Source organism: Neophocaena asiaeorientalis, unplaced genomic scaffold, assembly GCF_003031525.2.
Source record: "Neophocaena asiaeorientalis asiaeorientalis breed wild unplaced genomic scaffold, Neophocaena_asiaeorientalis_V1.1 scaffold147, whole genome shotgun sequence".
Taxonomy (NCBI): domain Eukaryota; kingdom Metazoa; phylum Chordata; class Mammalia; order Artiodactyla; family Phocoenidae; genus Neophocaena; species Neophocaena asiaeorientalis.
This window is the reverse complement of record NW_020173758.1, coordinates 5,766,400-5,794,219: the sequence shown is the minus strand read 5'-3', so window position 1 is coordinate 5,794,219 and position 27,820 is coordinate 5,766,400. Positions and strand designations below refer to the sequence as shown.

The window sequence follows — 27,820 nt, the reverse complement described above, 5'->3', positions numbered from 1 at the left end:
TTCACATTTATCATTCAAAAACACTAACTTTGACTAGAAATGACATGCCAGAGCAAGTTTTGATCATTTTGAGGTGAAAACAAACAAACAAACCCCCTCCAAACTCCAGGATCTTTTTCTTTTTTCCCAGCACCAAACAGAAATTTATGGTAACTTAATTCACCATCTACAACTTGTTTGATAAGACTTAGACTGGCATTTTCCTGACTTCATCCAGGAAAAAAAAGGACCAAGGTTATGGAGCTCTCTTCTTAAGAGTAAACTCATATTTTAAGTACAATCATGTCTCATGTTTCTAAAATATTCTCCAGACACATGTTCCCTGAAAGTCTCTGAGTTGAATAGGAGAGATTCTCTTCCACAATTGGCTGTGAACAAAATATGAAATGATTGAGTTACTTTGTTAACTAAAGGGAGAAGATTAAACTGATAAGGGTCATCAAAATACTGAGACTTTTTTTTTTATTGGAGTATAATTGCTTTACAATGGTGTGTTAGTTTCTGCTTTATAACAAAGTGAATCAGTTATACATATGTTCCCATATCTCTTCCCTCTTGCGTCTCCCTCCCTCCCACCCTCCCTATCCCACCCCTCCAGGAGGTCAAAAAGCACTAAGCTGATCTCCTTGTTGTCTTTTGGTCTTGTTTATGGTTTCCTTTGCTGTGCAAAAGCTTTGAAGTTTCATTAGGTCCCATTTGTTTATTTTAGTTTTTATTTCCATTTCTCTAGGAAGTGGGTCAAAAAAGATCTTGCTGTGATTTATGTCATAGAGTGTTCTGCCTATGTTTTCCTCTAAGAGTTTGATAGTTTCTGGCCTTACATTTAGGTCTTTAATCCATTTTGAGCTTATGTTTGTGTATGGTGTTAGGGAGTGATCTAATCGCATACTTTTACATGTACCTGTCCAGTTTTCCCAGCACCACTTATTGAAGAGGCTGTCCTTTCTCCACTGTACATTCCTGCCTCCTTTATCAAAGATAAGGTGACCATATGTGCGTGGGTTTATCTCTGGGCTTTCTATCCTGTTCCATTGATAAAATACTGAGACATTTTAAAGAATCCTGAGAATGCAGAGCTTGCCTTTCAACCTCTCCAACTTCTAATATTTTGCAATAAGGAAGTGTCTCCCATCTTACTCAATTTCCTACCGACCCTTAACTACAGGAAAGTATTTGAAGGCAGTGGGAATATCATCTTCCACATCGGCTGCATAGTGTAAAACAACAAAAATTCAACTGAGTAAATTCAAGAATCAAATTGGTTTTATTAAATGATTCATGAATCGGGCAGCACCCCATCTAGCAAATAGAAGGGAGCTCCTCTAAGCTGTAAAAAAGGAAAGGTTTTTAAAGGTGGAAGGGCTGTGAGAAAAGGAAGTTATTAGCAAAGAATGCATTGTTTCAGGCAAGGTCACCCTCTTAAAGGGAACCAGAGGGCCTGTAGGGATTACCTCCCTCAGTGCTGACCAGCTAATTATAGGTTGACTGGTTAAAGGTTTCACTTCTGGGAAGGTGAGACTGCAATTAGGTTAGGTAATAAACTGGTTTGGTGACGGTGACGTCGGCTTAACACAAATGACTCCATTTAGGGTATGTTGTTTCTTCTTAACAATAGAAATACCTCATCTCTTAATAGGCATTGTTATCCAAAGAGGCTTTATGCAAAAGTGTTTTTTTTTTTTTCTCCCATACCATTACTAAACTGAAATTAAAACCTCTTTATTGGTTGGCAAATGAAACCCAACTTTAATTTTCTCATGAGTTAAAATTTCAGCCTTATCTATTGTTGAGATAATATGTATTTAATTTAGGGTTTCGGCCTTAGTCACTTTTCTTTTTTTCTAGCTTTATTCAGATATAATTGACATATTTATTTAAGGTGAACAACATGATGATTTGCTATACATATATATTGACAAATGATTACCACAATATGGGATTTCTTTTCTATAAAGTTCCATGAATGAACTTACTGATAAAGAGACTGATGACAATTGGAAAAATTACCAGGACATCGTGAATGAAAATGTGAAGAATTCATAATTTCAGAGCACACTTTGGCAATTGGTACTGTCTCTTACTGAATGATTTATTTAAAAAAGTCATCTCAGGAGATTGGAATTAACAGATACACACTATATATAAAATAGATAACTAACAAAGACCTACTGTATAGCACAGGAAACGCTACTCAATATTCTGTAATAACCTATATGGGAAAAGAATCTAAAAAAGAATATATATATAACTGATTCACTTTGCTGTACACCTGAAACTAACACATTGCAAATCAGCTATACTCTAATACAAATAAATAAATAAATAAATAAATAAATAAATAATTCTGTTCACACACACCCCCCACCTCCCCGCCAAAAAGCCATCTCATTTCTTTTAGAATTGGTCAATTCTTCTCAGAGAAATATCACCTATCCCATTAGATTGCTGGGAAGTTTGGGGATATTTGGAAAGGCTTAAAGGGTAACAAGGCAGAGCAGATATAATTATGTTCAATATCAATCCAAAAAGGAAGGCAAAGTTTCATTTATGAGAAGGGAAAACAAGTCCCTGTCTTAGTATAATTTATATTGGGGTTAAACTTACTATCAAGTTAGATTCATTATGAAATTTAAAGCAAACATACATGCCTTGATTTCAGCTGGCAAAGTCCTGAGTTAAATAAAAGTGCTCTTTCCCCCAACCGGAGAGAACTGTTCAACCGCATCTGTCAGAGCAGTGGGGATGACTCAGAGACATAAGGTGAGCACACAGTGTCCTCTGCTGGCACTTGCTCAAGCTTGCTCAGCTTCAAGCGGAGCTCAACACTCAGCAAAACAGGCCCTTGATGGGTGCACTCCTGATTGTCTACCACATGCCCGTATCTTCACTGAGCTTGCAGAATGGCTCTTGGAGGGACTTCTTAAAATTAATCATAGGAACTTCCCTGGTGACGCAGTGGTTAAGAATCCGCCTGCCAATGCAGGGGACACTGGTTAGAGCCCTGGTCCGGGAAGATCCCACATTCCGCAGAGCAACTAAACCCGTGCACCACAACTGCTGAGCCTGTGCTCTAGAGCCTGCGAGCCACAGCTACTGAGCCCGCACACCACAAACTGAAGTCCATGCTCTGCACCAAAAGAAGCCATGGCAATGAGAAAGCCCACACGCAGCCTAAATAAATAAATAAATAATCTTAAAAGTTTAAGAATTAAAAAAAAAGCTTAATTGTACCTAAGTTTTCAAAGATGACTTTTTGTCACATTCTAGAAATAATGATTAGAAGTTTTTTAATTGGAAAATTATCTTTAGAATACAGGAAGAATTACCATGTTCCCTAGAAGTCAAATACTTTAAATAAATGTTGATATCATTTTGATGTGAATTCTGATTTCTTGAATTCCCCGGCCTCGCCACTATAGGGTCAATTTTATATCTTGGTCCAAATGACTGTAGAGCCCCGTGTTGTCACAAAATGGCAATGGCAGCACTTACATCAGGGATGTCCCCCAGAGGCACCCAGCTCTTGTCTTACACCGTGGAGACACAGGAAGAAGAGTGCTGAGCTGGGTATCAGGATACTTACGTCTAAAAATCTGTGTAACACTTAGGCTCTAATTTTTTTTTAGAAGTGTGTAAAATGATGTGTCTGAGAGACAGAAAAGAGAAAGAGAGAAAACTGATTATAGATGAAAAGATTTGGGATACGCTAGAAGCCTATAAAATAATCAAGCTCATTATATAAATATAATTAGGATAAACTCAGGTTTACTGATCAAACTGAGTAATAATTCTGAAAGGATACATTTCACTAAATAAAAAAAAAGAGGACTACTTCACCAGCCGATAGTGAACCTTTAAAACCTGAAGTAGTAAATCACAAAATATAATTTAATTACTATTGAAATAATACAAGGGCTCTGTAACAGGTTTTAATGGTAGGGCTGGGGGACATTTTATTGAACTTTAACCTACAGACAGAATACTGCACAAATCGTAATCATGCAGCTCAAGGATTTTCTACAAACTGACCTTATACGTATAAACAGCAGCTGATCAGGACACAGAACATTGCCAATGCCCAGAAGCCTTTCTCATGCCCTTTTCTAAGCACTGCACCCCCTACACAAGGAAAACTACCATCCTGACTTCCAACAGCATGATTAGTTTTGTTCATTTGCATATTTTATGCAAATGAAGTCATCTAATATGTACTCTACTGCATCTGACTCAACACTATTTGTGGGAGTTATCTTCCTAGTTGCTCTAGCTGTAGTTCACTCTTCTCACTGCTGTATACTCCACTGTGCAAACACACCAGAATTTATCTATTTTCTGTTGATGAGCATTTGGGAAGTCTCAAGTTTGGTCTATCGTAAACTGTGTTTCTTTGAACATTCTTGTGTATGTCTTCTGTTGAACATATGAACACGTTTCTCTTAGGTGTATACCCAAAATGGAACTGTTGGTATGTTTAAGCTCATTAGGCAATGCCAAATAGTTTTCCAAAGCAGTTGTGCCAGTTCGCACCCCTATAAGCAGTGTATGAGAGTTCCACCCACTCCATATCCATGCCAGTACTTGGTATTTTCTATTTTTGTTTTAGCCATTCTGGTGAGTGTAGCTGATTTGTATTTACTCTAGTTTGCTTTTCAAGGCCTTAACCTGTATCTAATCTTATCATAATTTATCCCAGAACAAATTGTGTTGCCCACATTCCTCAGATGTACCACACTTACTCTCACCTCCATCCCTCTACTTGTTATAGAAGACTGTTTAGGCCTGTCCAAGCGCCACTATTTTCCAAATCCCAATTTTTAGTGCACCTCTTCAATAAAGAACTCCTACACGTTCAATGTGAACTAGAAAGTTTACCTGTTTTGTACGTATATCAGATTGCGAGTTGTAGGTCCTGGGAGATAGAATAACATATTTGTTTAGCTGTGATGTAATATTTCAGTTCAGTTGTGGATGTTTCTTAGCCACTGTGGTCCTCTTTTGTCAGTCCTGACAAAACGAAATTTAGTCATTAATTTATTGAGCATATGCTGTATGTGAGGCTAGAAAATTCAAGGGTGAACAAGACTCATGGAAATTTCTTCTTGTAGGGGAAACCTCAAAACCCCCATAATAATTCTCAAAAGGTTTCATGAAATAAAGGTCATACACTAGAACCAAAAAATTAAAAATATCCAATATGTTAAGGTGCCATATTTTGGGGTAGTGTGTCCTGAACCCCATCACAATGTTCTAAGCACTGAGCTCCATTCTTCATGCTGTTTTCAGGTTAGAAATGTCTATCTAGCAGGGGAACTATTTTAATTAAATAATGTCTAATGTAGAATTGTAACTCTTTAAATGCTGCAAAGAAATTTCACAGAGTCCAATGAGAGAGTATAATAAGGAAATCTGGTCTCTAGGACCAGGAAAGGCCCATTTAATAATGAAAAAGATGTAGAATACAGAATAATTTTTTTAAAAGTTAAAGTATATACATGCCATATTGAGTGAGGCTATGAGTTTTCAAAGCAGGGTTTGAATTTGTAATTAGTATATAAAACGAATTAGTGATTTTCTTAAGCATCTTTATTTTTATAAATAGCACAGAACTTAGGTTTTGCTCATTTATAGTGGTTAAAATTTTCAAATTTCCAACATTTGGCAGTGACTTGGAAGTTTTCAATTTTTACAGGAATAGATGACATGGTCTTTGACAACTCCATGATAAATATTGGTGAGAGGAAATGTTTTACCTGTTTGTTGGGTTTTCATCAGGAACTGAAACATAGAATCATGTAGAACAGCCCATCTCAACATGCTTCACTTAAGTAACCCAAGTGTCACTTACCCACTTTCCTTCTCTCTCAGTCGTTAAAGCTCATCATTACCTTCCTTCTTAAAAGACTTTGTGTACAAGAGAATATCTCTTGTATTTCTTCCCAGACAACTATCATTAGGAGTAACCATTTACTGGAAGATGAATCAATACTAGCACAAGAGGTATACTAATTGTTAAAAGAAAGAAAGTGTAGAAAATTCAGCTAATTAAACCATTTGGTAAGCAAAGTCAGGAATGCTAAGAGCTTATTTTTATAATTTCTAAGCATAAATAACTCTGTGCACTACATTTACAAATAATTTTTTGTTCATTTTTTCCCTTTAACTGCATATTTTACTCGAGATAGAATGAGATTTAATGTAATATTCCGAAGAAATATATATGTCGCTAAAAATTACTAAAGAAAGATAATTACACAATCCTCAGGTCCCACTTTTAACTAAATAAAGATTCAGATATCTTTTAACTTTTAAACATCACATAATTAAATAGGACTAATCCAGCTCAAGATTCAACTTGGGAATTTAAGTTTGAATTTCCTGACTCTATTGATTACCTTTGAACTATTTGGTTATTGCCTTCAGGATTTTTAATTTCCCATTTGTAATCAAATTGTTCTGTAATCACATCTGGCTCTTGACTGACTTTTCCCTTTTTTGAAGGTTCTTCTGAGAAGAACAGTCATCTCTCTCCCTCTCCCCATCATATAATAATTTTTTTTTATTGTTGAGAATTTTAAATTGAGATATAATTGACATATAACATTATATTCATTTCAAATGTACAACATAATGATTCGATATTTGTATATATTGTGAAATGACCACCACAAGACTAGGTAACATTCGTCACTATAGTTAACAGAATTTTTTTTTCTTGTGATGAGAACTTTTAAGATCTATTCTCTTAGCAACTTTCAGGTATGTAGTACAGTATTCCTAACTATAGCTGCCATGCTGTACATTATATGCCCATGACTTTGTTATTTTATAACCAGAAGTTTGTACCTTTTGACCAATTTCACCCATTTTACTCACCCCCCACCCTCTTCTTACCGTGGGAATTATTACAACCCGAAGAGGAGATGTGGAGTGAAATAAACTACCAAGGGTAAAACATCTATTCCAGGTATCTTTACTGGTATAGCCTGACTTTATTTAATGATAATGAAGATTGTATTATATATAGTACCATGGGATAATTTTCCTGTATCTATGGTATGAAAGTTTAGAGAAAACTTAAAACCCACAATTGTAACAAGCCTTGAAATACGTATAGTTGGAACACCAAAAATCATTTTGGTTCAACAACTTAGGATCAGAATACACAGGTTTTAATGATCTAAATAAATAGTTGAGATATTTACCTGACGTAATTGTGACTACTTAAGATGTTTTAGAATGTTTTTGGCTGAAGGTTTTTTTTTTCCTATAGGAACAATGGGAATATTAAAAGATTATTAGAAAACGAAATTGCTTCACACACAAATAACATTTCTAGTATAAAATCTGAGAATTACAGTATTGATGGAACTTAGTCAAAATCACTCAGAGTTCTTGCAAAAGCAAAGATATTGAACCAAATAATCTGGTTGCTTTGTCACTGGAACAGTTATTTTCAAAGTTTAGTCCAAGGAGTTTTAGATTTTGTAGGTATTGAACTCAAAGCTGTGCAGTTTTTTGTCTGCGAATACTGCTATGAGGCCATGCAATGTTTATAGTTCCTACGGTAAGAATAAGGTACTTTCAAGGAATAAAATAAAATAGGAGAGGGGAAAAAAGGGAAAGAAAGAAAGAGGAAAAGGGAGTAAGGGAAACCACAAAAAAAAGGAAGGTGAGATAAAAGGAGAGTAGGGTTTTAAAAAAACTGTTCAGCTATTCCTAAATAGGACAACTTTTTTATTTCTAAAATATATATATATGACCATTTCAACAGGATTACAAAAGACAGAAAAGAGTCAAATATAAAAATAAAACTGGAAGAAAAAAAAGAAGAGGGAAAAACTTGTTATCCAAGTTTTAAAACGGTAGGTTATATAAAATATATATATTTAAAAATATTTATTTATTTGGCTGTGTCAGGTCTTAGTCGTGGCACATGGGATCTTTGTTGCTGCGTGCAGGATCTTTAGTTGCGGCACATGGGATCTAGTTCCCTGACCAGGAACCGAACCCGGGCTCCCTGCATTGGGAGTGCAGAGTCTTAGCCACTGGACCACCAAGGAAGTCCCCATACAAAATATTCTTGAACTACCTGACTGGATAGGAAAGGAATTATGACAACCATCTGGTAAATGCATTCTCGAGTTAAATTTCAATAAAATGTAGCACCTAAGAACAACTTTGGTAATTTCAAAGATGATGTTAAATTGGGGAGCATTCTCTAACACAGCAGTCCCAAACCTTTTTGGCACCAGGGACCGGTTTTGTGGAAGACAGTTTTTCCATGGATGGGGTTGTGGGGCGTGGGTTTGGGATGATTCAAGCGCATTACCTTTATTGTGTACTTTATTTCTATTACTATTACATTGTAATATATAATGAAATAATTATACAACTCACCATAAGCAGAATCAGTGGGAGCCCCGAGCTTTTTTTCACTTGCCACTCACTGATAGGGTTTTGATATGAGTCTGCAAGCAACTGATTTATTATGGTCTCTGTGCAGTCAAACCTCTCTGCTAATGATAATCTGTATTTGCAGCCACTCCCCAGCACTAGCATCACCGACTCAGCTCCCCCTCAGATCATCAGGCATTAGATCCTTATAAGGAGCACGCAACCTAGATCCCTCGCATGTGCAGTTCACAGTAGGGTTTGTGCTCCTATGAGAATCTAATGCCACAGTTGATCTGACAGGAGGCGGAGCTCAGGTGGTAATGCGAGTAATGGGGAGCGGCTATAAATACAGATGAAGCTTCACTTGCTCGTCTGCCACTCACTTCCTGCTGTGCGGCCTGCTTCCTAACAGGCCACGGACCTCTACTGGTCCGTGGCCTGCAGGTTGGGGACTCCTGCTCTAACACACAGCATGTGGCCTTTCCATCATCCTGCTTACTTCTGTGAAGACAGCAGCTTGACTAGTTGTCTTGAGTTTGATGCTGTGGCTCTCACAGGCCTGTCAGATGGCTTGATGAATTTGGAGGGTGTTTGACTCCCAGTGTTCAGTGTAAAGCTTGTTCCATTCCCAAGGACCTGTGAAGCAAATCTTGCTGCAAATCTCTTCAGAAAAATACTGCTGTGCAGGCTGTTTTAGTTATTTTACAGTCTTATCTTCCTAGAGCAGAATTCCTGGAATACACTGCTATTATCTTAGCTTGGTCTCAGTATTGTTTAAACTGGGGACAGGAAATTTGTTTCAGTTTTCAATTCTGTGTCGGGTTCATGGTTATTCATTTAATTAATCTTCTTTAAAGGTGCACATATGTTATATACTTTTTATATGGACAATATATTTCAAAATAATTTTTCTCTAGGAAAGCACTTGTACTTGAACATTCCTTAAGACGTTTCTAGACTGAAAACTGATAAGCCATGTCTTTAACAAGCCCAACAAACCATTACTCCTTTAATATAAATGGTTTGCTCTTCCTTAGGTTGGGCATGAGTAGCCTCTGTGTTGAGAGCAGTTTTCCAACTAATGTGGGGCCCCATGGTAAAAAGGTTCCAAGAGTAATGAGATAGTTTTCTTTAGCCCTACAGGCCAAACATCTCTGACTAGTTGTCAGCAGCCAGAATCATCCTCCTTTCATTTACCAAAATGCTGTTTAAATAGCTTTTTCTACATATTCCACAATATATAAAAGATTGGGAATCACTGGTTTAGGGAACTATGTTTTGTGGAAAATGGCATCTCTTAAACATTAGAATCACATGACATCTTTTAATCACTAGAATCCATTGACCCAATGGAACAATCACATTATGAGAAACACACAGAAATGAAGATCCCCTTCATTCAAAATAACATATTTGTTTACTTCCGAGTAAGCAGAGATGAATTCCAGTAAGTTAAGTGAAGCTCTAATAGAAAGCTACTCTAGGTCTTAGAGTTAGTGCTTTGAAGTTGCTTTAAATAAAAAAGCTTATGTTTTCTAAAGACACTCAGAAACAAGGGAATTCTAAGTCTATTAAACAATTGCATTCTAGGTAATTATTCCAAACCATTTCATTTATTTTTCTGCTGAAATACATTTTTTCCCCTTTCACCAGTGAAGAGAACCACCCAAACCGAAAACAACAAATATTTGTACAAAATTCCATCTTGCCTTATTAGTAGAGACTTCAATAATTGCTATTTTGCTTCTTTAAACTTTAATGTAAGTATAAAATTATGAATTAAAAAATGTAAATATAAAATTATGAATTATAAAATTTGTTCTAATTTTAACCAAGCCATAAAATTTACAACTAATTTGAAAGATGTAAACCTTGAATTCTTTTCTCCTCAAGGTAAGGCTTTGGGAAGTCAAGAAGAAAAAGAATTTGGAGAAACCACTGATGAAAATAAGTAAAGAGGTTATTGTACATTTGTTCACAACATCTAGGAGACAATGAATTCATATTAAGAAAATTATATATAAGAAATTATAGAAGATTTTTTGTCATTAGATACTAGCCTTGGTTCCTGATGACCACAGAACCAGCATATCAGCCCTGGATTGCACACTTCTGGACTTCTGTCTCATAGAGACCACTGTTATGGGCTCTGTTATGTGCAGTCAAACTTAATCCTAACATACTATGGGTTGCCTTCATGAATTCTTACTGCCCTGCAAGGTAGGTATTACCATCATTCTTGTTTTTACAGTTGAAAAAACAAAGACTCAGAGTGGCAAGTAATCAGCTTTGGAAAGAGCAAAAAGTTATTGTAACAAAACTGAAATGAGATTGGGGCCAAATTATAGAGTATCCCAAACGTCATCTGATCAGTGGTGGGATATAAGCAGTGTTCAAGAAAGGTTTTCCTCAGTTCTATGAGGGATGGTGTAAGTTGTGATCAATTAAGCAATCATTATGTTTGTTTAAGGACAAGACAAGAATGCAAATACGAAGTGGGGAATAGATGAGAGCCCAGGCAAGTAAAAGTGAAGCCTGCGATTCATTGAGTGCGATGTGGGAGTCAAGATGAATCATCTTTGGAGCACTTCCTTATGTTATGATTATAAGAAAAGACGTTTAGTGCTCAGTTCTGCACTTTCAAAATATATCAGTTACAATAAATATATTAACATTGAGTGTTTGCCTAATTAAGTACCATATTTGTTAGTGAACTTCTATAGATATAACTTGCTTCCTTTGACCAAAATTCTCATGGACCAATATGTTCCCTACCGCCTTTGAATTTTCTCTGTCTCACTTTGATAAGACACTTATATTTGCAAATTTATCCAAGTTGTGTAACCTAACTCATGCATTCTGAGTCTGAATATTGAGCCAGTAATATACCAGTTATCCTATCAAGGCAGATTGCTGCAGATACATTTTGACCAGGGAGTCAAATGTATTATCTGACCAGGATATTAAGGGAGTATATCTAGACCCAAGCAGAACAGCATCTAAGGATTTCCATAATCATGTGGGCAACTAATAATAGCCACAGCTCGACCTGTGGATGAATGGTGGCAAGAAGCATGAAGGTGAGCACAGAAGACTTCAGTTTTGAGGATCTTTGCAAAAGGATTTGCGGTAGGAAGATCAGGGATTGAGTTTTGGTCCAGTAATTTATCAGTCGTGTGACTTAGGGCAAGATGCTATAGCAATGTTCTCATACATAAAATGGGTATAATACTTCCAATATAAAATTGCCCATTATATGGTAGGGGCTCATAAATGTTTGTTAAATCTGAGTTTTTTATTCTAACTGGCAAAACAAACATTAGGAAGAATTTCAGCAATCTAAAAAAATAAAAATTGAATAAATGCAGACACTCTATGTTCTTAGAAGATTAAATACTGTAAATGTCAATTCCTATCAAATTACATTACAGTGTTAAGTATAAGTTTAGTAAAAATGGTAAGAGAACACTTTTTGGACATGGAAAAGTACTTGAGAAGAACAAATAGGTAGGTATATAAAACAAGATTCTAAAAAAGGAGTAGGGGATTAGTGAGAGAAAGACAGTGAGGAAAAGCTCTAACAAATATTAAAACAAAAATTATAATAGTTAAATGAGTGAACAGGCACAGATAATTTCAACGGTACATCCCAGAAGTACACCCTATTATTACATAAAAATTCAATAATTTAAAAAAGGAATCACTACAAATCAAATTCAATTCATGAATTTGGATATAACAATTTTGAAAGAAAAGCTAAGTAATGTCTCAACTCATACTGTATGCTGCTGTAAATAGATAAATATAAAACCAGAATATAACACCGAAACAAAAGTTTATTAAATTATTGGATCAATTAAAATTTCAATTATATTTTGAAGAGATAGAGGAGTTCGCAAAGATAAACACTAAAAAATTTGATCAAAGGAAAATGAAAAGCTTTTGTAAGTTAAACAAAAAACCTCCAACCAATACCAGATATATTAAGAAATATATATTAGGAAAAAATTGTGTCAAAATAACAAAGTATCAGTATTACTTAATAATTCAAATCTCATACAAATGGAAAAAAACCCCAAAACTGAGCAACTTACTTGAGTTTATTATTTTGGCACATTGAGGATCTATATAAATAAGTTTGGCAAGTTTGACAGATTCACTCATACTCATGAAAGAAAGGTAAACAAAAAATTCACAGTAGCGTGAAAGATTTCAAGAAATACCTGGGGAGTGTATAGCTGCTAATAGATTAGTTTGTATATCAAAAGTTAACTTTGCTTCTAATTTCAACATAGTTAATTAAATAAATTACCGAACAGCCTAAAATTCTTCTTCCTCTCTTTGTCCCCACACATCCTGCAAAAAGATAAAGCACCCAAAATAAGCAAGCCCTGAATAAATGGTAGTAGTCAGCATCAACAAATTAGTTAACTGGTAAATAATGGAATAAATGCAAAATATAGTCCTTTAGAAAAGATTTTTATTTTCTTGGCACACAGACATAAAAATGACATTTGCCTACTAGATAGAGAAGTTGAAGACATATCAGAAATGCATTGCAGTTCACATAGGTTATAATGCTCATAGACAGGATGACAGGTCTCATGTTTCCTCAATTATCTTTGAAATGTATTAAATTATCACAGCATACTGGTTAAACTGGCAAACTTCTCAAGTTAAAAAGTAAGAATGATTTGAATTAATTAAGAACCAAGGCACAGAACCATTTTCAATATGTAATATAATGTTACCTCGTCCAACATCACTCAGGAATGAAGTATTCTATTTTAGTCAACATTTATCCCTCTAAAGTCTAAAACTATTATTTTAACAACCTTTGATGAAGTAATGTGTAACATGCTTCTTAAACTTTAAAATAGGCCATGCAGATTATAACAATGTTCTTTCATTAATATTCCTAGTAAGGAATATGAATCACTTAATTTTCTACTGCAACACGATATCCTAAAAATTTACTGAGGTGGATATTTGCCCTACCATAGATAACCCAATATGGTTATGTATTTAAAATTGTCAACTTGTTTGACAATTATTTAATTATTAGAGTTAACATATTCATTTACTTATTTATTTATCACATTTAATCATGAGCCAGCCATTGCTTCTTGCTTTTATATTTAACATATTTAATGTTGGTTTTCGGTTACTTTTCTTACCACTTTTAATATAGGAGTTAAATTAGAACAATAGAACTATGTGAATCTTTGATGACTAATGGTTCTGCCTCTCAAGGAAGGTCATTCTTTTTAACTGCACAGGTTAGAGAAGGTTATATACATTGAGCAATAAAGAAGGAAGGGAAACTTGGAAATCAATGTGTTTATAGACAGTGGTCAGATTACTATCACAATGGTCATTAAATCTGTAGGATTTAATCTGCCTTAGGTTGGGAAACCAGGAACGAAGCCAGTTAAAACTAAAGGAGGGTCGAGAATGGGTATTTGGTATCTGAAGCATTTTTACATTTTTACTACCCAGAAGTTTTAGCTTACTTGTTTTTCTTCTTTATTTTTACTCCTTCTTCAGAGTTAAGGTGGTTGGATATGTGACCTCTAGCTGAGAAAAGTGTTATTGCACCATTATTTTAACTGTAAATACACAATTGAATAATGAAATGGATTTTTGCAACTATTTCCTTTCAACTGTAAGTATAATGATCTAATTTAAGAGCCTTCTTGAGACAAAAACAGACAGTAAAAAAAAATTCATCTAGAAAATAAGTACTATTAAAAAATGTCAAATCATATAAATGTTAAAAGCCTTTTTTCTTTATGACTTTTCCAGATTTAAGGTGTGTTAAAATAACATGAAAAACTTTTCAAATGATTATACTGAATTCAAGATAACTACTGAATTCATATCTCTATTTATATTATGTTAAGATTGTTCTCAATGTTAAACTTGTCAACACATTTTGGTTACTAGGAAACCAGTATAATACACTTTTACACACAAACTAAAAATAGTTATTAAGTTTTAGAAAACTAATATAGTATTTTTTGTCTTTAAAGTTCTCATAAACATGGCCAACAATTTGCGTTACGAAAAGGTAAACCATCTCATAGTAGGACACTGGCACTCAAGACTAATTTTATAAAACTGTTTTTAGAAAATAAATTCCTAATGCTTTGTGGTTTTTTCATATATCCTATGCATCATTAGCACAAGTAAATTATGTTAAATATACTGTTGAAATTCATTATATTAAAAACATGTTAATATATCAGTGAAAAAAATAAAAGCACATTATAAACATCTGTGCTCCAGTTATGAACACATATTGCAGGTGGACACTTCTGTGATTCAGCATTCATTTAGTATCTATTGAATGCAGTGTGGAAGGTGCTAGAAATACCATAGTAAAAGTATTAATTAACCACAGCCTATTTGGTATATATTGTTACTGAAGAAAATATATACCACCATTTAAAGATACTTTTTCATTTCTTTCATTATTACATTCTCATATTTCATTTTCACTTATGTACAAATAGAAGATTACATGATTTTTTTCATTTTCAAACTCTGGATTTCAAATTATTGATTTTTCTAGGCATTTGAAGAATACTTCCTGAATTCAAAAGACAAACATCCTATTTAAAAAAAAAAAAAAGAAAAAGAAAAACTAATGCTTTACAGTCTTACCTAAATTGGGCATCAGTATTATATGAATGAGATTTTAAGAATGACTTTAGCATGTGCATATAAAGCATTTACATTACATTATTACCTTGCATTCAACAATAAAATTGATTGCATACTTAATGCAATCATATGCATGAGTCAACTATAAATCATAGAGTGTTTCAAGAATAGTAGCAATTGACCAGGCTTGTGTTTCACAGCTGAAAGGACAGTATTGGCCATTCTCGTTGGTCAGTTCTGGAAGTCCTTTCCAAGGGGATCTTAAAGAAAGAAAAGCCATTTTATGAGATATAATCAAACACATATCTTGTTGGATTAACAAAATAGGCAACACACCTGGGTGATTTTGCCTTCTCTTTTAGAAAACAATATGTACTCATTTACTACAAAATAAAACAGAATATCCTAAAGCTTATGTATAAAGAATTTAGATTGAAATTATTCTTTGATATTCAATCTTTTGGATTTAAGACTTTCAATTACAAAGGAATCCCTTTATGTCTTAAAAACAGAGGAAACTACCATCCCAAGCAATATATAAGTATAGATACAAACATCCTCTCAGGCCTAATTTTATTTCTTTTGGAGTAAGTTTATGAGACTCAAATTGTAATTATGTGACTGTATTATGTTTGATCTTGACAAAATTATAAAATGAATATGAAATGATGAAGAAACACTGGATTATGACTAGGAAAAGAATGCCAATTAAAAACAATCTAAATTTCCATACTAATTTCTCATTATCCTGAATAATAGTACAGTTAGTATTTATTGTACATTAATTATGTTCTAATACTAAGTGATTTATATACATTGTCTCATTTAATGCTCACAGCAACTCTATAAGGTAGGTATCATAACTATTCCTATTTATAGAGGAGGTAAGAGAAGTTTATGAAGGTTAATGACTTGTTCCAGATCTCACTATCAAAACACAGCATTATTAGCATAGCAAATTTATTCTTCATTTTGATGTAACGTAATCCCTTAAATATGAAATTTAAAAAAATACAGAATTCTGTAATGTTTCATTTTTTTGGTTCATTTTTTGTTTCATTATTATGCTTTGTAACTTATATATACTTTTCTGAAGATATGAAATATTTCATAATAAAAATGAAAAATGATTCAATTAGGTAAATATGGCAATATTTTGAATAATAATTAATAATAATATCAGCTAGGTACCATATTTCAAAAAACTGTCATAGAGAAACAGAAAACATAGAAAACTTATTCATTTTCAAGTGTTCAAACTACTTCAGAGTAACATGTCAGATTACTGAAGTTGGGTTCCTGAGTATCTATAATGGGCTAAATTGTGTCCCCCTCAAAATTCATATGTTGAGGTCTTAACCCTCAGTACCTCAGAATGTGAACTTATTTGGATAAAGGGTTGTTGCAGATGTAACTAGTTAAGGTGGATCAGGGTGGGCCCCTAATCCAATATGATTGGTGTCCTTACAAAATAAGGAAATTTGGACACAAACATGAACACAAGGAGAATGCCATGAGAAGACTGGAATTATGCTGTACAAGCCAAGGAAATGCCAGAAGCTAGGAGAGAGGGCTGAAAGAGATCCTTCCCTAGTACCTTCAGACAGAACATGGTCCTGCAGATGCCTTGATTTCAGATTTCTGGCTTCCAAAACCATAAGACAATACATTTCTGTTGTTTAAGCCACTCAGTCTGTGGTGCTTTATTACAGCAGTCCTAGCAAACTAATACAGCACCAAAATTAAGAAACAAAACAAACTTACAGAACCATTAAATGCTGCTCATAATTGGATATGAACACAAGAATGTGGAAGATACCCATACTTGTATAAAGAAGTCCCCTTTCCCTTGCTTTCTGAAAAATTCATTCCTCAAGTCATTAGGTGGGACCAAGAAGGTCAGTAACTACAGTTGAGGAGGGAAGGAGAGAAGGGTAGCAGGAGTAGCACTGAGTAGAATGTTAGAGTCTAGGGGGTATGAGGAAGGAGTTCACAGCAAGGGTGGGGGTAGTTCAGAGCCCAAGTGGTGCAAGGAGAGCATCCATGCATAAGAGTGGCCTACATGTGGTTGTCAGGCCCAAGGAAGGTGAAGAGGGCATCTATGTCTTGTGGCACCCCAGCATGGGATGTCAGAGCTAAAGCAGGGTGAGCTGGGTCCATGTGGTGGCGACAGCAGAGTATACGAAGCAGTAGTTTTTAAGACACTGAATATTAAGCAACAAAGAAGAATGATTCCTAAGAAATAAGAAAAAAATTGAAGTGAGTCCTATGATTACTATACCTTCCTGTCTTGAGAGAGCGTCTAGGATTTGACAAAGGGAGGGGAACCCAGGTGGATCCTGGCAGACTCTTTGAGCTGAAGAGATGGAATTGAGAGTCCAGAAAGACCAAGACAGCTAGAATTTTCAGGTCAGAGTACTAGAGATGAGATAACTGCACAAAAAGAGAACTCTGGAGACATGTAAAGGGTCCCACTCAAGTATTTGCAGCATAATCATCAGCAAATACACAAGAGAAAACTAACCAAGGATGTGGAAAGAACCACCCAAAAGTATTAGATGAAGTAGTACCTGCCATTCAGAGAGGGTCAGGAACAGTGCTTATTCCCACCAGGTAGATTTGTAATTTTAGGGAAATGGGATAGAGAACTCAGATGAGTGTTGACTCATTAGTGTAGACTAGTTAGTCCTGAACTAAATGCTGTTCTAGTTAGGTCCAAAAAAAGTTAAAATCAAGTCCTGAAAAGATCAGGCTGTTTCCAAATAATTTAACTGCATTCCAAACTAAAGTTCAAGAAGATTTATGGAAATACAGAAAAAAATCCAACATCCAAGAAAGTAAAATTTACATCTAGCATCCAATAAAACACTAACAGGCAAAGAATAGGATAATATTTACCATAATAAGAGAATATCATGAGTGAAACCAACCCAGAAATCAATTAGCAAACAAAGACATTAAAATAGTTACTGTAACTGTATTCCATATGTTCAAAATATTAGGCAGAGACATGGAAGATATACAAAAGACCCAAATCAAACTTCAAGAGATTAAAACTACAATGTATGAAATGAAAAATACACTGAATGAAATTAATGGCAAATTAGATATAAGGATGACAGCAGATTTCTTGTCAAAATAATGCAACAATTTTAAAGTACTAGAAGAAAAACTAGTCAACATTGAATTCTATACACAACAAAAACGCCTTTCAAAAATTGAAGGCAAATACTTTTTTGACATACAAGAGCTTAAAGAATTCATCATGAGCAGAACTGATATAATAGAGGAAGTCCTTAGGCAGAAAAAAATGATACCAGATGGAAATATGGATATTCACAAGGAGATGAAGAACACTGGCAACTATGTATTTACATAAGACTTTTTTCTGTATTATTTAAATAACCTCAAAAGATAACTGATTGAAAGAAAAATATAACAATGTAGTATGGGCATTATAATATATGTAAAAGCAAAATAGATGACAATAACAGCATACAGGTCTGAAGGGAAGAAATGGAACTATACTATTTTAAGGTTCTTATAGTACACTTGAAGCGCTATATCTTCACTTGAAAGTAAACTATGATAAGTTAAAGAGTATACTATACGCCTAAAGCAAACATTCAAAAAACTGAAATAAGAATAGCTAATCAGCCAACAAAAGAGATAAAATGGAAATAATCAGTCTAAAAGAAGCAGGAAAAAAGAAAAAGCTAACAAAGAACAGACAGGATAAACAGAAAGCAAATAGATTTATACTTAACCATATAAATAATCACATTAAATGTAAATGGTCTAATCATCCCAATTAAAACGAAGAGATTATCAGGCTGCATAGATAAATAAGACCCAATTATATGCTCTATGTATAAGAAACCTACTTTGAATATAAAGACACAAAAAGGTTAAAAGCAAAAAGATGGAAATATATATATCATTCTCACAACTAATCAAAAGAAATCTGGAGTTATAATAACTATAAATAGAGTATAACCTTTAAAAATTGTGAATCACTATATTGTACACCTGTAACATATAATATTGTACATACATCAACTATACTTCAATTAAAAAAACAGATTCACACACACAAAAAATCTGGAGTGCTTATATTAATATCAAACAAAGAAGATTTTGGAGCACAGGCATATTGCCAGTGATAAAGAAAGTCATTTCGTAATGATAAAAGGGTCAATTCATCAAGAGAACATAATAATTCCAAACACTTATGCATCTAATAATAAGGCTTCAAAATACTTGAAGCAGAAACCCATACAACTCCAAGGAGAAATAGACAAATCCATAATTGTAGCAGAAAATGCCAATACCCATCTCTAGGTAACTCAGAGAACAAGTAGACAGAAAATCTATGAGTACTTTGTATAACACTACCAACCAACTTGACCTAGTCAACATTTTAAGAACACTCCACCCAACAACAGCACGAGGCACAGTTTTTCACTTGCAAAGAGTTTAGTGACCTCGTTAGAACATATTCTGCATCATATAATAAGTATCAATAAGTTTAGAAAGATAAGTCATATTAGATATATTCTTTGACCACAATAGAGTTAATTTTGAAATCAGTGACAGAAACATCTCTGGACAATTCCCAAATATTTGAAAACTAAATAACACCTTTCTAAATAACACATGAGTCAAAGAGGAAAACAAAGGGGAAAACAGAAAGTGTTTCAACTGAATTAAAAAAAAAAAACACAACACATCAGAATTTTGGGGTATTGCTAATTTAGTACATAGTGGGAAATTTATAGCACTAAGTACCTATACTAGAATAGAAGAAAGGTCTTTAAATCAATGACCTCAACTTACACCTTGAAAAAACAGAAAAAGACAAATTAACCTGAAGTAGAAGAGAATAATAAAAAGTAGAGTAGAAATCAATAAAATAGAAACTGAAAACCAATACAAAAAGAAAACCGATGAAATCAAAAGGTGGTTCTTTAAGAAGACCAATAAAATTGATAAGCCTCTAGCCAGGCAGATCAGGAAAAAAAAAGAGAAAATACAACTTATCAATATCAAGAATGAGAATATTGACATTACTACAGATTCTATAGACAATTTAAAAAGTAATAATGCACTTTAGATGAAACCATTTCTTGAATTGTTACTTTTTTTTTTTTTTACTTATTCTATCATTTATTGAGGAAAAAGTTTTACATATTGGGGTAAAGCAGTAGAAAGCAGTGACACAGAACTCCATCATTTCCAGCCTCATGTAGCCAAGAGAACAAGCCTTGAGGATTTAGTGGGGACAGTGCTGGCCTTGCACCTCCCCACAGGTGACAAGTATTTTTGATCTATCTTTTCATTTAGTCTTGACAGCAAGTAATGAGATATTATTCTCATTTTATAGATGAAGAAATTTATTTCAGAGAGGTTAAGTAACTTGTTCAAAGTCACATGCAAAAATAAGCAGCAAGGACAGAATTTGAAATTCAATCTGAATCCAAAGCTCACAGTTAAAGCATATTATGCTATCAAAAGTAGCTACAGGAAACAGCAAGAAATAAAATGGAAATGTAGTTTGAGAAAAAATTGTGGAAATTAAAGAATTTGGATTTCATTCTGTAGCCAGTGGGGAGTTACTGAAGATTTTTAAACATAAGATTAAAATTGTGAGTTATATTTCCACAAGATTGATCTTGTTTGGGGTAATATGCCAAAATGGAGAAAAGAGAGTGGAAGTATGGAGGTTATTGCCTAGTCCATAGAAAAGGTTATGAGTTACAAATCAGGCATTGGCAACAGAAAGGAACACGGTGGGCTGTTAGAAGGAACAGAACTATAATCAAGTCTTGACAACTATCTAGATGTTCTGGAGAGGTAATGAAGTAAAATTTAAAAGTACCTGGGGTGTTTGAGCTTGCAGAGCAGGAATAATGGTAATACTGTAACAAAGATGGGAACTATAGGAAGAAAAAACATGTGAGAGAAAATGAGTGATGGCAGAAGGCCATCCGAGGTAACAAGTTTATCAGGTAGCTAAAAAATAGAAGTGGAGTTTATGAAAGTTAAAAATTACCTGAAGAGTGAAGATGTGAAATTAGGTGAAATATAACAGAAGATAAGTCAGATAGAAAAGAAAGGAAGATCAAGGATAGAGTTTTGGAGAATGAACATATTTAGGTGCCAGGAAGCAAAGCCAGAAAAACAGTAAATAGAGCCAATAGTGAAGTGGTTAAGAGCACAGCCTGTGAAATCAGCTTGCCTGGAGTTCAATAAGAGCTCTACCAAATTACTTGCCATTTGACTTTGTATAAATTACTTAACTTTCTAAGCTTAATTTATAAAATGGACACAGTAGCTCATATCTTGAGTTAGTATCTCGTCTGTGTTACATGTACTAATATATTAATCCTCAAAACAATACCAGCACATCCATTTAAGATGAGGAAACTGAGGCTCAGAGAAGTTAAGTAACTTTCCCACAGCCACATAGCTAGTAAGTGGAGATGTGAATAACAATAATAGGATAATAATAATAGTAGTAGCTATTTTATATAGTTTTTTGGATGAAATGAGTAATGTTATATGAATGCATTTAGAACAATATCTGAAGATAGTAAGTACTCAATAAATATTATTTGCTATTATTATAGTGGTTACTATTACTAGGTTAACAAGAGAAACCTAATGCTGTGGCTAGCATAATGTTTTTCATGAAAAGAGGAAAGCAACAATGCCAAATACTATAGCCAGGTCAAAGAAGAGAACTGAAAGGAAGCCATGGGATCTGGGAACCAGAAAGGATCTTCTTGAGTGGCTTCACCAGAGTGGTGAGGGCAAAACAAAAGCCAGATTGTACGTGGTGATGACTGACTGGGTGTCAGAAAAGAAAAATAAATGAGGTTAATTGTATAGAAAATGTACTGAAAAGAGAACAGAATGATAAAACAAGGCTTGAGGCAGGAACAGCATGAAGGGACTTTATTTTAGGATAGGCTGACAGATATCTTTGTAGCTTAGGAAGGAGGGATCAAGTAGAATACCAAGAAAGGATAACTATTTGACAAGGTCATGGAACAGGTAGGAGGTATGTGATTATAGGTAAAGTAGAAGAATCATCTCTGCAGTGCAAGATATTCTTACTCCTCGTGGAAAAAAAGGAAGAAAGAGAAAAGCAATGCAAATATTGAGAAATACTTTGGCCAGTAAAGGATGGAATATAAGAATGTTCACATCACACAGACTTCAGACTTAATCTCTAGATGAAGTAGAAGTGTGACAGGATTAGGGTTTCTGTGACTATACTTAAGCTAATGAAAATAAACTTTAAATAAAAAGAAAAATTTTGACAACATTCATATTGCTAGATGGAAGTCCCTCATGTTCTTATAATAGAGGAGATAAAACTATGTTGTTTATGCATATTTATGCATAATTATTCTGAGCAATAAGATGTACATATATCTAGGTTTAATCTAGAACTTGTGAAATTAAGATACCTTTTGAATGAGTTATATCATCTTATAAAGACACATAACTCTGATACTATTTATCTGCTAATAATTAGGACAAAGGAGGTGACAAATGGGTTTGAAATAGTCAAAACACCAACACTGATATTTTAATTATAATGAAATCATTTCTGAAAATTATTTATTGATATATCTTTAAATCAGTTAACTCAAAAGGCCTGACACTTTTAGTTTTTGTATTTATCCTGTGCTAACCATACCCAAAAATATCAGCTAAATTTTAAAAACCAAAGACTATTCCACCACATGTATAAGTCATGCAATATCAAGTCTTTAAATTAAATAACAACCTAAAATAATTAAAAGAAGGTGAAAATTACATAGAACTTGTGTTAAAGAGTAAAGCTTTCAAATTTCACATAGAATATACTGAAATGAATTCTAAGGAAATGCCATTTACTAGCTAATAAATAGACTAAACATTAATTTTTTTTTTTTTTTTGCGGTACACGGGCCTCTCACTGTTGTGGCCTCTCCCATTGCGGAGCACAGGCCCCGGACGCGCAGGCCCAGCGGCCACGGCTCACGGGCCCAGCCACTCCGCGGCATGTGGGATCCTCCCGGACCGGGGCACGAACCCGCGTCCCCTGCATCGGCAGGCGGACCCTCAACCACTGCGCCACCAGGGAAGCCCCTAAACATTAATTTTGAAAATTACATGCCCTGACAAATTACCTCTCAAGATGAACATAATGTCGAGAAAGAACATTTTTAACCAAAAATATAGTCTTTGAAGTAATCTCGGGACCCATCAATTTGGAAAAATATAATTTCGCACGAAGAAAATACCCAACAGGCCACAGCCACTCCTGAAAAAGATAATTTAAAAGTGAAGGGAAAAAAAGAGCTGTGGATATCAAAAATTATTTGAAAAATAACTTTAATTGAAAACTCAAGGAAGAAAAATTCAATTCTTACAGGTCCTTGGTGATAATTGAAACCTTTAGCAAGACTGTAGTTGTCATTGTCTAAGGCATTGTCATAAGTTCCACAGTAAACCATATCACTGCAAAATAATTGAAATTTAGGTTAAAAAAAGATCAGGCATTACACAGAAAGCATTAGAAAAATTTCCTAATAGCAAAGGTAAGAACTAATCAACTTATTTTGTTTTCCAATCTCTAGACTAAAGCTCATCATCCATTTAACCTTAAATTAGTATATACTGAGTTCAGAATGTGTTAGGGAATGATTAAGAAACACTTACTGCCTAATACAAAAAATATAAAATATTCAGATATCTTGCCTTCAAGGAGGCACTAAATATTGGTTGAATTTAATTATTTCACTAGGCCTCTAATATACTTATAACAATTAAAATATACACAGAATAATTTGAATTAGTAAACATTAAAGATAAGGTTTTATTAATTATTATATATTGGAAAGGTTGTTTTTTAAACTTCTCCATGAAGTTATTTTAAAATTAAGTAAACTTGGTACATTATTAGATTATAAATAGCAACTAAATGCACACAATTTACACATACTTACAAATTAAAGTTACAAACACTGCAACATTTAATACAAGACAGTTATCTACACTCTTGTTTAATTAAATTATTACTTTTTTTTTTCTTTTAGTGAGATAGATAGAACTTGCAATGAGTAAGATTTTACTGTGGGTTTTAGTTTTGACCAGTGGTTCTTAACACCTCTGAAAATATTGAGAATACTTTAGAATGCAGATAAGTACACACATATAAAATTTTGCATCTCAAGACTGAAATGAGTACACAATAAGTCAGGAAAAATCTACAAAGGTAAAGGTACTACAAAAATGAGGATCTCTCATACATGAAAGAGAAAGCAAATTGATGATGGGTATCAAGCTTTAAAGCAAAAAAGTAGAAGAAAAACAGAAAGGTCATTAGAAACTCAAAAAAAATTGAAAAAGAGAAGAAATACAAAATGAGATAAACACATAACCACAAAAACAAAATTATTTATTGGTTTCAGTAAAAATAGTGGTGTAATTACTTAGAGAGGATGGAAAGGGTTTGTGGCAAGGTAAGGACAGAGTTAAATCCTCATCTGTCATCACAAGCAGTAAGCAAATAATGTCTAATATTTAAAAGAATCAAGAAACAGGTGCAAACACATACCATTTAGAAATATGGAAGGAACTACTACGAGCAACAATTTAGAAAATCAAGGTTGTCTCTGAGGAGACAATACATCTATATTTCCAATGTTAATGATAATCATGTATGACTTTTACAGTCAGAAAAAACAGACATTAGAAAATATTCATGACATATTAGTTTATAAAATTAAAATTCTTTTACTGATTATTGAATATAGAACAAGCCAAAGGCATTTTGAACATTGATGTTTAATGAAGATACAAAACAGATTTTTAAAAATTCAGTTTGAATGCAATTTTAGGGATTTTATTGATAAGCAAAAAAATTATGGCTTGATGCAATAAAATATCCACATTCTTAATACTTATACTCTAACTTACTCTGGATCCAAAGTTTTCATGCCAATATGAATATAATTGTATATTAAGTATAATATGAACAAAATTCTTAATACTTATAACTTACTCTGGATCCAAAGTTTTCATGCCAAGAGGACCAAGCAATTTTTCTCCTGCAATCTCCAAAGCTTTCCATGCTTTTTCTGTAGTAAAGAGCTCAGGGGCCTAATGAGTGTTAAAAACAAATATACAAACTTTTTAAGATCACAGAAGAATTAGTGTCCACCCACTTTGGAAAATAGACTATAAACTTGGAAAGTAATGAAAACTTTAAAAGTACAGTGCCGGTCAGAAATCAAGTGCAGATGCCTCATCAGACCTAATCCTATCAGGCCGACTTGGAAGTGCTGATCTCGGCCTTAGAGGGTTAGGAAAGCTGTTTGAGGTGATTGTTTCCTTGTGTCACTTAAGAAAGTATACTAGCTCCAGAATGAAGCTGTCACAGCTACAGTGAAGGCAGAACACATTTAAACCCATATAATTCATTCTTTAGAAGATTTACAATAGCTTCCTTTAAGTTCATCTGGAACTCATTTTTTGCTTTTAGGGTCATAATATAATACAGAAGGATTTGCACTCCAATAGTATGAGTAAATTTACTTGTGATGTAGAGAAGGAGAGAAAGCATTGGTGACTAAGAATCTGCATTAATTTTAAATGTTAAATGAAATCAAATGCACAATGAATCAAAGCTACCATTATGTACCTTAGTATTTTTTATTCTACTATAATTAATAATACTACATTTAATACTCTTTTTGACAAAGTGGCAACATCTAGGCGGGCATAGAAGACCACATACATTCTCTATTTTACTGTATTTTTAGACTAGGTATAGAGAAAATAAGGAGAGTCTAGAATTCTTGGCTAGACAGAACTCATTAGTGCAATACAACAAAGAAAACGGAATGTGAATTGAAGCTACCCATATTAGTTCATTAGTCCAGATGTTTCCAACTAGTGTGCTGAGGCACTGGTCATGGCACAGGTGTGCTGAAATACAGATGCCCTCTGCTTTCAAGACAGCTGGGTAGGGCCTGGGGCTAACTGAAGCAGCTGGATCTGGCAGCGACCTAATCCATTTGGGCCAGCGTGCTGTACAAATATCATCATTTTCTATGTGTGTTATTGAGAAGAACTTCATTAGTCATCATCCATTATTTTCTATTTTTTGACACCAAATGTTATAGGTTAATGGTGATATGCATAATGCTTTATTCATTAGAAAAGACCATATAAAACTAGCTGGTAAACAATGCACTTTTTAGCAATTCAATGAATTTGAAAACAAATGGGAATAAAGAACTAAATAAACCCTATCATAACATTTTTGAAATTTGGAAAGAACAGAACAAATCACTTACCACAACCATTGCTATGGTAAAATTAGGCCTGAGCTGGTAGTCACACCAAGGGCTTGAAGCTCCATAACTATCTTTGTATATGCCACGTTTATGCACCAGATTAGAATGCTTTTCATTGACATCGGAAGGGTCTTCTGACACATAAAATAACTTTTCAAAGTTATCTTGTATTTTTCTGTTCCATTCATCATATGAGACTCTCACAACTTTTCCTGAAACATTACAAAAGCCTTGGTAGTTTTAGGCATTCAAAGAAACCCATACATTTAGTTACAGCTAAAGAGTAATATTTAGTCAATAAATTATCCACTTTTTAAAACTGTCAGGGCTTTTTGAAGAACACTACCCAGAAATTAAAAATTATCTTTCACTGTATTACCAAAAAAGGATTAGACTCTAACAAATGATCCCAGATCATTTGTCTTTGCTTGGCTCACTCTTACATTTGATAAAATTACCTTTATTGAGCGCTTGAAAGGAGGCTAGTCTGAATTGAAAGATGCCAGAAGTATATACTGTATTTATATATATATATATTGCATTTCAAAGGCATAGTACTCCCCAAAAGAATGTAAAATAGTTCATGAATAATTTCATATTGATTACATGTTGAAATAATAATTGGTATATATTGAGTTAATAAAAAATATAATCATAATTAATTTCACCTGTCTCTTTTAACTTTTTTAAAATGTAGGTACTAGAACATTTTAAATATGTATGTGACTTAAATTATATTTCTATTGGACAGCACTGCTCTAGAAAAAGAGATGTAAAGATTTCATAATTGTTCACCAAAACTTGACTTGCTCACAGTCATACTGAGGAAAAAAAATAAGTATGATGCTCTTCATATCTCAGTTCAAAGTTGCTATAAAAATATGGTTAGTAATCAGGTTTGTTAGTTTTCATACTAGTAAATTAATGGTTTGTCTTTCCCCTTAATCTTAAGGGTTTTCTAATACTAGTTCATTGAGTCACATGATGATTACGTAGGTTAAGAATATAGACAGTACATTTGGAGTTTCTTTGTAAACAAAAGAAACAGCTTACCATGTCTTTTTACTGTAACTTCATGATAAGGAAAAATATTTTTTTGGGATAATTCCAGCAACCAACGAACGGCAGATTTACTCAGGCCCACAATTTCCACAGCAGACCCATCTCTAAAATTAAAAATAAATTTTACTCTGTGACAATGAGTAAATTAAGCACTATCTAAAGGGCATTCAGGGACTTCTCTGGTGGTGCGGTGGAAAGACTCCACGCCCAATGCAGGGGGCCCAGGTTCAATCCCTGGTCAGGGAACTAGATCCCACATGCATGCTGCAATGAATCAGAATTCGCATACCACAGCTAAGGAGCCCGCGTTCCACAACTAAGGAGCTGGCGAGCTGCAACTA

At 33.9% G+C, this 27,820-nt stretch overlaps 1 protein-coding gene across 4 annotated transcripts in view; it reads right to left on the bottom strand.

The window, feature by feature from the left end:
• Positions 1–12,856: 12,856 nt before the first annotated feature.
• Positions 12,857–27,820, bottom strand: part of AGL (amylo-alpha-1,6-glucosidase and 4-alpha-glucanotransferase) — a 77,645-nt gene continuing 62,681 nt past the window's right edge. For 2 of the 4 annotated variants that reach the window (XM_024751229.1, XM_024751231.1), the window contains 6 exons: positions 27,471–27,583; positions 26,418–26,629; positions 25,121–25,218; positions 23,487–23,574; positions 23,244–23,377; positions 12,857–15,320 (listed from right to left, as the gene is read on the bottom strand). In XM_024751229.1, coding sequence (XP_024606997.1) covers positions 15,203–15,320; positions 23,244–23,377; positions 23,487–23,574; positions 25,121–25,218; positions 26,418–26,629; positions 27,471–27,583 — 763 coding nt within the window. In that variant the 3' untranslated portion in view covers positions 12,857–15,202. Of the gene's footprint in view, positions 15,321–23,243; positions 23,416–23,486; positions 23,575–25,120; positions 25,219–26,417; positions 26,630–27,470; positions 27,584–27,820 lie in introns of those variants that run through there. The other 2 variants (XM_024751230.1, XM_024751232.1) reach the window with 2 other exon arrangements.